This window comes from Gigantopelta aegis, unplaced genomic scaffold, assembly GCF_016097555.1.
Source record: "Gigantopelta aegis isolate Gae_Host unplaced genomic scaffold, Gae_host_genome ctg7569_pilon_pilon, whole genome shotgun sequence".
Taxonomy (NCBI): domain Eukaryota; kingdom Metazoa; phylum Mollusca; class Gastropoda; order Neomphalida; family Peltospiridae; genus Gigantopelta; species Gigantopelta aegis.
Genome location: NW_024535921.1, coordinates 71 through 12,776, shown reverse-complemented (window position 1 = coordinate 12,776; position 12,706 = coordinate 71). Strand labels below are relative to the sequence as shown.

The 12,706-nt window shown below is 38.7% G+C and overlaps 1 protein-coding gene across 1 annotated transcript; it reads right to left on the bottom strand.

Annotated features, from left to right (window-relative positions):
• Positions 1 to 4,694: 4,694 nt before the first annotated feature.
• Positions 4,695 to 12,412, bottom strand: LOC121366870 (CKLF-like MARVEL transmembrane domain-containing protein 7). Its single transcript, XM_041491139.1, has 3 exons — positions 12,275 to 12,412; positions 11,087 to 11,284; positions 4,695 to 4,886 (listed from the first exon to the last, which is right to left on the bottom strand). Exons 1-3 carry the CDS (start codon positions 12,410 to 12,412, stop codon positions 4,695 to 4,697), a joined length of 528 nt encoding a protein of 175 aa, XP_041347073.1.
• Positions 12,413 to 12,706: the final 294 nt, after the last annotated feature.

Sequence of the window (12,706 nt, the reverse complement as noted above, 5' to 3'; positions counted from 1 at the left end):
TGCACTGGATGGAGCGCGAAATAGCCCTATGGCCCATTGACTGGGATCGATCCCAAACCTACCGCGCATCAAGCGAACGCTTTACCACTGGGCTACGTCCCACCAAGAACGAAAAGAAAACAACTAAATGAAGGTAAACTTTTTAAAAAATACAATAAAAGTTAAAACACGCTGTTATGGACAACCACCTCTGTCTTGGACCATATATCCAAGCCAGAGGATTAATAGCATAGCGGCGGAAGCGTGGAGGAGGGGCAGTGACCACTTCTCCATAAAAATGAAGCTGAAGGGGTCAGGATATGCTCTAACCCTATCCCTTTGAAAGATGATGTTAATATGGATTTGAATGAATATATACATACATACACACACACATACATACATACGTACGTACGTATGTATTGATGTATGAATATCTATATATTGTATGTATGTCGAGGTTGACTATTACATACATAGATATTAACGCACTGGCGCAGGGGATAATTAAATCCTTTCTAGCCTCACAAAGTGTCCCATGCCGTTGCTGGGACTCGAACCTGTGGCACCGATTCGCCTGCAAATTGCAAGGCTAACCACGATACGCACTGAGCTATCGAAGCTTCCATAAAAATTAAGCTCTTTAACTCAACCATATGCATGGGGCCTACAATCTACGCGGTAGATCCCGCTTACGTGCATGAAACAGTGGGCAGACCTGGCACTGGCTAGTATGTATTGATGTATGAATATCTATATATTGTATGTATGTCGAGGTTGACTATTACATACATAGATATTAACGCACTGGCGCGGGGGATAATTAAATCCTTTCTGGCCTCACAAAGTGTCCCATGCCGTTGCCGGGACTCGAACCTGTGGCACCGATTCGCCCGCAAATTGCAAGGCTAACCACGATACGCTCTGAGCTATCGAAGCTTCCATAAAAAGTTAAGCACCCCTAGATGTAATTAATACTGAAATAGCCCCATTCGTAAAAACTGCAAATTACATGACGAGTATGTCAAGAATGGTGTTCCATCGAAATAATAGGAGAGTACAATGACAACTGTGACGTCCCACAACAGAACAACATGCACATCCATCATGCCACCCATGCTTTGCTCAAAATGCAGTATCAATACACTGCAATTGTTGTCATTTAACATCACTGTCTTGCATTGTTGAATATGGCACGTCGACGGTTATCAGAGGCCCAAAGATGGCGTATTATTGAAATGCATGCGACCGGTGTAAAAGGAACGCAGCTTCCTAGGAACAGTAGTCCTATCGGACCTCCATAGCTTAGGAACCATAGTCCTACCCGGACTTTCATTCCTGGTTTATTTTTAAGTTGTTTTTATCCTAGGACTTATATTCCTACCGGACTTAAATTCCTTCTACAGCAGTAACAGAAATACTAGTCCGGCAAATTAGATGTCCGTTTATTATACTCTGCAATTTGCACGAGCTGCCAGAAAGACACGAGAAAAAAAGTAAGGTTTTGGCAGCCTTCCCTCGTAGTGTGATGGATAAGTGTACCAGTTTTTTAAGATTATTGTGGGTTCGAAACTCCATGTCAAAAATTTTTTTAAGTTTGAGTATCAACTTAATTATTATTTTTACGTCATGAATGAATGAATGAATGAATGAATGAATGTTTAACGACACTCCATCACGAAAAAATACATCGGCTATTGCGTGTCAAACTATGGTAATGCAAATAAATAAAGTGATGATCAACATCAATATAAAAATTCAAGATTTAAACAAAAACAGTGTAAAGAACTGTGCAAAAACACAAATATCACAGATAGATACTGAATTTTACTCAAAACTTCAATTTTGTGCTGTATTGGCCATTCTCAAAGAAAATGTTACACCCCTGCACCACGGTGAGGTTACAGCACGCGCAGGGGTTTTACGTCATAGACTTGTGGATCAGACACCTGAGTGAATTTTTGTAGTCGTCTTAGATGTTTGTTAGCATACTGAAGTAGGACGAATATCTTGCTTTTTCAAAAATATATAATGCAACTACATATATAAAGTAGGCTATATTGTCCATGTGTTCAACACGAAGAAATATACCTCCCCCCCCTCCCTTTATGTAGCCCAAAATTGTTTTTAAAATATACATATGAAAACTGGTAACAAAAAAAACTTTGGTGAAAAACAAAAGACAATTCCTATATACACCAACATAATTTTTAATAATATGTTTATATTTTGACGGTAAGTCACAATCTGATTAATTGTGATTTTCTTAATTTTTGTCCGATCGGACTTCCATTCCTCGGAATCCTAGTCTGTGGGACCTGTATCCCTAGGAATTTAAGTCTGTGGGACGTGCATTCCGAGGAATGGAAGTCCGTGGGACTTTTATTCCTGGTACTCCTAGTCCACAGGACTTTCAATCCTAGTAGTCCTAGTCCTCTGGAATTTATTTCCGATAGTTCGTTTATTACATATATATGATTCCTAAAAATCCCTGAAATAAAACTTTAAAAACTGTACTTAGTTCTAGTAGTTAGTACTTATAACTAGTACTATAGCGACCAGTTACTACAATATAAAAGAACAGGAATAATAAGCATGGAAATTTGACTTTTATTGATGAACAATTAAAAATAGCATCAAAACAATTATCACTGACTGCCTAATGGCAGTTTTGACCATAAAAAGCATAAGATATGAGTTGGCAGTATGATAATTGTTCAGGGGTTACTGTTTTGTTTTAGTCGGTGTAGTAGCCCATTGACTACTAAAACCCACTCTTAGTCATTGATATTTCTATTAATTGATAAACATTAATGAAAACCATTTAACATATTTTTTTTTTTGTCGATGGTATGGTTTGTTGGGACTAAGATATCACAGAGGCTAGAGTCTGATATGTCATATGTTAGACCAAATTAATTTTTGAAAATGAGCAAAATTGACAAAGCAGGCACATGTTCAGTAAGCTATGCAGGGGAGAGGTCTAGAAATTTGCTTTGAACAGGGGTGTTTAGAACACGCCACCCCACCCCACCCCACACCCTATGTACACGCGCCTGCAACATTATTGATAAAAACGTACAAACTTAAAATTATATAATAAGATAGTGTATATAACGCAAATATCACATTTTTACAGGTAAATTATTATTATTATTATTATTATTATTATTATTATCAAATACCAGTATATAATTTCTAACAGATAATTGTGTTGGTATATCATATGGGCAAGTTATACTTATTTGCGAGTACTAATATGCTTCGAATTATGGAAAATGTTTTTGAGTTACTTTTAAATGTTTAAACATTTATTAGTTGGAACAATACGCAATGAATAAAGACCTTGGTTCTGCTCATGTAATAAGGCCAACAAAATGTTTACGAACTCTTGCAAATGATATAAATGGAAAATAATGGAATAAATAGAAAATATTTAAACAGAGGCGCTAGTATCCTAAGTTAATTAAATAAACCAAAACGGAAACTGTTTTTCGTTTTGTTTACATTTATAATTTAATTTTTATGTGTACGACCGGACTTAAATTTTGATTGGCTAGGAATGCAAGTCCGGCAAGACGCCATTTAGCGTGGTGTTTGGCCCAGAGAGGTTGGAATCTGAGGTCCTGGCGAAGAGTCCATTGGTCCGACGAAAGCTGGTTCCTGCTCTATGTCACAAATGGCCGATTGAGAGTTTGTAGACGTAAAAATGCTGCCTACACACTCAGGAACATACGACCTATGACCTCGTATGGTGGAGGTTCAGTAATGGTGTGGGGTTGCCTATCACATGATTGTAAGCTGGATCTTGTCACCATCCAAGGCAACCTCAGTGGTGATCGGTACATTTGTAACGTCCTGCAACCAGTTGTTGTGCCGCATTTTGACAACCATCCACTCGCCACCAGACCTCTGTACATTGATGACAAAGCTAGGTCACATCGTTCCCGAGCAGTAACAGCTTTACTCCAAGCTAAAGCTGTGACGACCCTGCCCTGGCCGGCCAGGAGTCCTGACCTAAACCCACTAGAGCATGTTTGGGCGTCGAGTACAGGCAATGACCCCACCTGTACAGACTCTGGCACAATTAGAGGCAGCTCTTCATCGAGAATGGCAGCAGTTGCCCATGCAGCAGATCAGACGACTTACTGGAGGGATGAGACGAAGGGTGGAAGCTGTCATCCGGGCACGTGGCGGGTTTACCTGCTATTGATGATTTGTGTCATGAATGTCATCTGTGAACTTCAAATTACATTTTTCATCATCAATCATGATGTTGACTTGTGTTTCTGACTGTGCACCTCCATACTTATTGTGCCTCAGTTTTTGGCTCAAATACAGCATATTGGAATTCTTCTCAGAATAATGATTAAAATTTCCAAACTGGATACACTTGTTATGTTTTCTTACTGTCAAAGATGTATTCTTGCAAAACACATTTGTTTTTCCGAGGTTATGTTATCAGGCTTTCAACGCCAAACCTCGGAAGACAAGCCATTGTGAAAAATACAGGGGGTGCTTAACTTGTTTCTTTGTGTACATATATTTAAATGTCCAGGTACCTTCAAGAAAATGCATGAGAGATGTGCCATCTGTGGACCACGACGAGGAACAACACTCACGTGAGTCACAACGTAATAGACATCCATCAATTCTGAGTAGGATCCGATGAAAATCTGTGAAATTGTTCGAGGGAGCTCACCCATTACCCCATCCTAAACACCCCCACCCACACACCACAGCACCTCCTCCATCTCCTCCCCCGCCCACACTCCCACCCCACGTGAACACGCCACAGGTGCACTCACCGCCCCGGCTTTGTTGCTGCTGTCACGACAAGACTTGGATGCTAAGATGATGGACGCTATAAAGAACATGACGCCGTAGAATCCACACGAAATCATATTCTGTGAAAAGACAAGTAAAACTAAACATTTCTTTAATGACAGCTTGATATAAAAAGAACACAAAATAAATAGAAAAGCGGGATGCTATTTCACTGATTTGTGTTAACGACTCTACTGAAGCACATCCGTTACTGGAATGTCAAATACTTTGGAAGTTCGACATATAGTCTTAGAGAAAAGAAAGAAATGTTTTATTTAACGACGCACTCAACACATTTTATTTACGGTTATATGGCGTCAGACATATGGTTAAGGACCACACAGATTATGAGATGAAACCCGCTGTCGCCACTACATGGGCTACTCTTTCCGATTAGCAGCAAGGGATCTTGTATTTGCACTTCCCACAGACAGGATAGGACAAACCATGGCCTTTGTTGAACCAGTTATGGATCACTGGTCGGTGCAAGTGGTTTACACCTACCCATTGATCCTTGCGGAGCACAAACTCAGGGTTTGTAGTCGGTATCTGGATTAAAAATATAGTCTTAGAGAGGAAGCCCGCTACAGTTTTCCATTAGTAACAAGGGATATTTTATATGCACCAGTCCACAGACAGGATAACACATACCACAGTCATTAATACACCAGTCGTGGTACACTGGCTGGAACGAGAAATAGCCTAACGGGCCTTTGGGATCGATCCTAGACCGACCATCAAGTGAGCGTTTCGCCACCGGCTACGTTCCAGCCTCTTGCCCCTAATAAATGAATGCTGCTGAAAATAATCGTTGATGATGCTAACACACACGTTTTGTTGTGGTATTTGTATTTTACATTAGTATTAAATTACATTATAATATGGTGAAGTAAACGTAGTTCTGGTAATGGAAATGTTTTGCATTAGTATTAAATTACATTACAATATGGTAAGGTAAAATGTACTTCTGGTAATGGAAATGTTTTGCATTAGTATTAAATTACATTACAATATGGTGAGGTAAAACGACGTTGAAATGTTTTGCATTAGTATTAAATTACATTATAATATGGTGAGGTAAAACTTAGTTCTTTAAATACAAATATTTGCATTCGTATTAAATTACATTATAATATGTTGAGGTAAACGTAGTTCTGGTAATAGAACTGTATTGCATTAGTATTAAATTACATTACAATATGGTTAGGTAAAACGTAATAGAAATGTTTTGCATTACTATTAAATTACATTATAATATGGTTAGGTAAAACGTAGTTCTGGTAATAGAAATGTTGCATTGGTATTAAATTACATTACAATATGGTATGGTAAAACGTATTACGAAATGTTTTGCAAATTAAGGTACATTATTATACGGTGATAGTTCTGGTATGTCGTCTTCTTGACGCCTCGCTCGATCTTCATCTTTCTTCTTTTTCTTTCTTCTCAGGCGTATGTGAAAGCAATTTAACAGAGGTGGTGTCTAGAATGTGGCGACCGACGTCTATAGGGTGGTCGAGTCATGCCGCCCCGGAAAATATATTGAGAAAAGCGAAAATCTGCTTCAGCAGTGTAGTGTTTTGACCTCTGACCCCCCCCCCCCCCGCCAACACATGTGCCTGTCTTCTTATCTTATTTCTTATTCCCCCCCCCCCCCAACCCCCCCCCCCCCCCCCCCCCCCCACGCCCTCATGCGTACTGGTGATTACGCATTAGATTAGAAGTCTGGTTGTATTGGTCATGAGAAATAGCAGCAGCAACAAACACAACAGCAAAAACCTACTAACAAACGCAGCAGTACTTAGTGTTATTAATACTAAAATCATTAGTAGTAGCTTCAGTTGTAATAGTAGGAGGAGGAGGAGGAGTAGTAGAAGTAGTAGGTGTAGTAGGAGTATTGAAGTAGTAGTAGTAATAGTAGTAGTGCTAGTATTGTCAGTAGTGGTAGTAATAATAGGAGTAGGAGTAGTAGTAGTAGTAGGAGTAGACGTTCTAGTAGTAGTACGAGGAGGAGTAGACGTAGTAATAGTAGTAACAGTAGGAGTAGTAACAGTAGTAGACGTTTTAGTAGTGTTGGGCGAACGGTGACATTTTTTATGGCCGTTTTGTCTGTAGAATCCAAATTTGATTGAATTTTATATCTATCGAGACGTCTGATATCGACTGATGGCATATTTCAAATATGATGCCACAAATTTGATATAAAGCATGGGTATCAAAATGTGCTGTTACAGTGACCTATAATTAAAATGACAGACCCTTGGTTTTAAACACGAAGTCATATTTTTCACTATGCGAGCCGTTTTTGATAACTAAAATCATGCTTTACTAAGATTTTATTGTTTAGATTATCCATTTACATACATCCGAAGTGTTTCTGGTCATCCTGGTGTTTTTAATAAAACAAAATGCAGTTTTAAAATATTTTTAAACACGCACGTACCTCTGACAAGTATCGGTTATAACGACGAGTTGTAGTCTATGATTAAGGGCATTTGCCCGTTTCTATGTAACAGACTCTTGTTTCACCCTGTTGTAAATTTACCCAAAATGTGTTACAAGTGTGTAGATTAACTAAACTTGGTGTCCATTTTTAAGGGTTGAAACCAAGGTCTGCAACTTTAATGACTTTATTTATAGAATCACATTAATATTGACCAATAGTATGTTGTATCCATTCTTTCAGGTGCAAGATCCTAGATGTACAGATTGGTTGCAGTTCTCCTTGTTTCTATCCTATATTTATTTGTTATACAGTAAACTTATAATGAAACGTAAAAAGGAAAACATGAGAACGTTCTGGCTGGAGTGACATAAGAATGTACATTGAAAAGTAAAGTTTGTTTTATTTAACGACGCCACTAGAGCACAGGGGGCGAGATGTAGCCAAATGGTATAGCGTTCGCTTGATGCGCGGTCGATCTAGGATCGATCCCAGTCGGTGGACCCATTGGACTATTTCTCATTCCAGCCAGTGCTCCACAACTGGTGTAACAAAGTCCGTGGTATGTACTGTCCTGTCTGTGTGATGGTGCATATAAAATATCCCTTGCTGCTAATCGAAACGAGTAGCCCATGAAGTGGCGACAGCGGGTTTCCTCTCTCAATATCTGTGTGGTCCTTAATCATATGTCTGACGCCATATAACCGTAACTAAAATGTGTTGAGTGCGTCGTCAAATAAAACATTTCCTTCCTTCCTTCTACTAGAACACATTGGTTTTTTATCTTATCATCGGCTACTGGACGTCAAACATATAGTCATTCTGACATATTTTTTAGAGGAAACCCGCTGTCGCCACATAGGCTACTCTTTTTACGATAGGCAGCAAGGGATCTTTTATTTACGCTTCCCACAAGCAGGATAGCACAAACCATGGCCTTTGTTGAACCAGTTATGGATCACTTTTCGGTGCAAGTGATTTACACCTACCCATTGAGACTTGCGGAGCACTCACTCAGCGTTTGGAGTCGGTATCTGGATTAAACATCCCATGCCTACCTACCAGCCTGGATACCGATGGCTTAACCACTGCGCCACCGAGGCCGGTGTACATTGAAAGTCACTACCAAACTACAAAATGAGGCTGTTCTCCAGGGGATGGCAACAGTGATATGTATATTTATGCAGGAAACCAATGAAAGGAAGCTCTAATTTTAGATACTTCAACTAATCTAGTAACTAAGAAATTTTTATTGTGAATGGATAAATACAGTGAAACCTCCCAAAACCGAACCCTCTATAAACCGAAATTATCTGATAACCGGACGTTTTTTCACGGTCCCATTTTAATAATCAATACAGAACTTAACCTCTCTAAACGGGATAACTTTTAAAATCGGACATTTTACTTGGTCGCGAGGGTGTCCGGTTTAGAGGGGTTTCACTGTACAACAGTATATTCCCTTTATTGATATAAGGGTTTTGCTGAAAAGATGAAGAAAGGCTATGAAGAGACATATAACAACACAGAAAAATTATATAAGAAGGTAAACACATGACAAAAGAAGAGAAACGAAGAGTATTGAAGAGAGCTGGAACATGATTTTTGTTTAAAATGACAGATGAAAGCTACACTGCAATACGTAACGTAGGACATCACTATCAATCTTTTGGGTGTAAAGAAAGGAAAGTGAGAAGAAACCAAAAGAATCAGTCTGGAATAAAACGAAGATCAAACAGATCCAGACTTAGATAGTATGGCCTCAACTTCAGTCAACTGTCATGTTGCTTCCCAATGGGCACAAGAACAAATCCATTTATAAGCATCTCATTGATATGATAAAGAGTTGAATGCAATCACATCTTCGGTTGTTACTATCAAGATAACATAGAACAATAGTACCGAGTGTCTTTTAGATTCTAGAGTGTATTTTAGATATTTAGCTGGTCTACATGTGTTAATCTACTCAATACAAATATGTTCAGGTGCTAGATTATTACCAGTACCTACAGTTATATATAAATTATGTCCTGTTTGTTGGTTTGTTACATAAGCATCTCATTCTTCACATAAGAATACTACCATTAGATTATTAGGCTTTGAATTATCATTCCTTTTTATGCGATGTTCCATCCTGAAATCTTTTTCACATTCTTATTTTTATATATTCATTTACTCAGTAATGAACTAAATAAAAACAGGATATTGGATGGCATCTCTGAGAACTTCATAAAGAACTGCAACCAATCTGTACCTGCCTATGGGATCTAGCACCTGGATGGCATACTAGTCTAAATTAATGTGATTCTATATCAATATGCATACATCAGATCACAGTTTGGATATTATATTTGTGATCAGCACCCTGAGAAACATAATACATCATATATTACAACCCATAATACATTAACAAATGGTATTTTAAGGCAGCCATTTTGAATGTTTGCATTGACCGATATCAAACGTCCCGCTACGTCAGATATTCCAATGAATTCAGATTCTACGGGCAAAATGGCCATAGAAACAACTCTGTAAACTCAACTGTTAGTAGTAGTAGTAGTAGTAGATTCTACGGGCAAAATGGCTATAGAAACAACTCTGCAAACTCAGCTTTTAGTAGTCGTAGTAGAAGTAGTAGCAGAAGTAGTAATAGTAGTTGTAGTAGTAGCAGCAGTAGCAGTAACAGTAGTAGTAGTAGTAGTAGTAGTAGCTGACGTTTTAGTAGTAATAGTAGTAGTAGTAGTAGTAGTAGTAATAGCAGCAGCAGCAGCACTAGTAGTAGTAGACGTTTTAGTGGTAGTAGTAGTAGCAGCAGGAGCAGTAGTAGTAGTAGTAGACGTTTTAGTAGTAGTTGTAGTAGCAGCATCCGCAGCAGTAGTAGTAGTAGACGTTTTAGTAGTAGTAGTAGTAGTAGCAGCAGGAGCAGTAGTAGTAGTAGTAGACGTTTTAGTGGTAGTAGTAGTAGCAGCATCCGCAGCAGTAGTAGTAGTAGACGTTTTAGTGGTAGTAGTAGTAGTAGTAGTAGCAGCAGTAGTAGTAGTAGTAGAAGACGTTTTAGTGGTAGTAGTAGTAGTAGCAGCAGCCGCAGCCGCAGCAGTATTAGTAGTAGACGTTTTAGTGGTAGTAGTAGTAGTAGTAGTGGTAGTAGTAGCAGCAGTAGTAGTAGACGTTTTAGTGGTAGTAGTAGTAGTAGTAGTAGTAGACGACGTTTTAGTAGTAGTAGTAGTAGTGGTGGTGGTGGTGGTAGTAGTAGTAGTAGTAGTTGTAGTAGTAGAAGTTTTAGTAGTAGTAGTAGTAGTAGTGGTGGTAGTAGTAGTAGCAGCAGCAGTAGTAGTAGTAGTAGACGTTTTAATAGTAGTAGTAGACGTTTTAGTAGTAGTAGTAGACGTTTTAGTAGTAGTAGTAGTAAAAATAGCATCAGCATCAGCAGTAATAGTAGTAGTAGATGTTTTAGTGGTAGTAGTAGAAGAAGCAGCAGTAGTAGTAGTAGTAGTAGACGTTTTAGTAGTAGTAGTAGACGTTTTAGTGGTAGTAGTAGTAGTAGTAGCAGCAGCAGCAGCAGCAGCAGCAGCAGCAGTAGTAGTAGTAGTAGTAGTAGTAGTAGCAGTAGCAGTGTAATAATAGAGACAGTAGTATCTAATTATATATATATATGTATGTATGTATGTATGTATGTATGTATGTATGTATGTATGCATGCATATATATATATATATATATATATATATATATATATATATATATATATATATATATATATATATATATATATATAGATAGATAGATAGATAGATAGATAGATAGATAGATAGATAGATAGATATTTCTACTACTTACCGCCAGTTTCCATGGAACTAGTTTAAAGAAGAGCTTGGAGTGTATAGTTGTAAGGTACAGTACGTAGAATATAGTCTTAACTAGAAAACTTGACATCGACACGAACTCGAAAAAGTTGTACGCACTGGCTCCATACACCTTGTCACAAACCTCGGACCGCGAGGCGGCAACGCAACAAAATCCAACAAATGATAAACCCTGAAAAATAAAGATGAAGATAAAGTTACAGAAGATAAGAATTCTTTCATAAAATAAAGAAAAACAAAATATATAAAATAAGCGCCGATACAACATCCATTCAAAGAGAAACCAGAAAAAAAGTATTTATTAATTGACAAAAGGACAACAGTAAAAAATAATTTAAAGTAAAATCAAATAAAAGAACCCATCCCAAAACACACACACACACACACACACACACACACACACACACACACACACACACATTAATAGCAAGGGATCTTTTATATGCACTATCTCACAGACAAGATAGCACATACCACGGACTTTGATATACCGGTCGTGGTGCACTGGCTGGAACGAGAAATAGCCCGTGCTGTGTCCCGCCCCATACAATGAATGAAGTTTGCTGTTTAATATGGCATCAGACTGATACTTTACCACTGTGATATGTCCCGCCCCATACAACGAATGAAGTTCGCTGTTTAATATGGCATCAGACGGACACTTTACCACTGTGATATGTCCCGCCCAATACAACGAATGAAGTTTGCTGTTTAATATGGCATCAGACGGACACTTTACCACTGTGATATGTGCCTCCCCATACAACGAATGAAGTTTGCTGTTTAATATGGCATCAGGCGGACACTTTACCACTGTGCCATGTCCCGCCCCATACAACGAATGACGTTTGCTGTTTAATATGGCATCAGGCGGACACTTTACCACTGTGCTATGTCCCGCCCCGCCCCATACAACGAATGACGTTTGCTGTTTAATATGGCATCAGGCGGACACTTTACCACTGTGCTATGTTCCGCCCCATACAACGAATGACGTTTGCTGTTTAATATGGCATCAGGCGGACACTTTACCACTGTGCTATGTCCCATCCCATACAACGAATGACGTTTGCTGTTTAATATGGCATCAGGCGGACACTTTACCACTGTGCTATCTCCCGCCCCATACAACGAATGAAGTTTGCTGTTTAATATGGCTTACAGCTATGACTGCCTGTAGGATCCCGCCGATACTCTTGGCATACCCGACGTCAATCCCGATGCCATACTTGAGGGGAATCACGTGGTCTTTCTCTTGTTCTTTGTTGCTGTTCGCCTCATTCACTTCGACATCCGACATAACTGTGATACTACAGAGAAATCATGAGTTTCTATATGCTACTTGTGTGAGAACTAACACATGCTTATCACAATAAATATTATGATTAGAAATAATTAGGTGGGAGTATATAGTTAGTTCCCTTGTACAATACAGGGGTGGGATGAAGAGTTCAGGAAATGTATATATATACATTTCCTGAACTCTCCATTCCACCCCTGTATTGCACCCCTGTATATTATATACATATATATATATGGGTACTAAGTTTGAGTTTATGTTTGACTGGAACACACTGACATATAATCTTAGAAA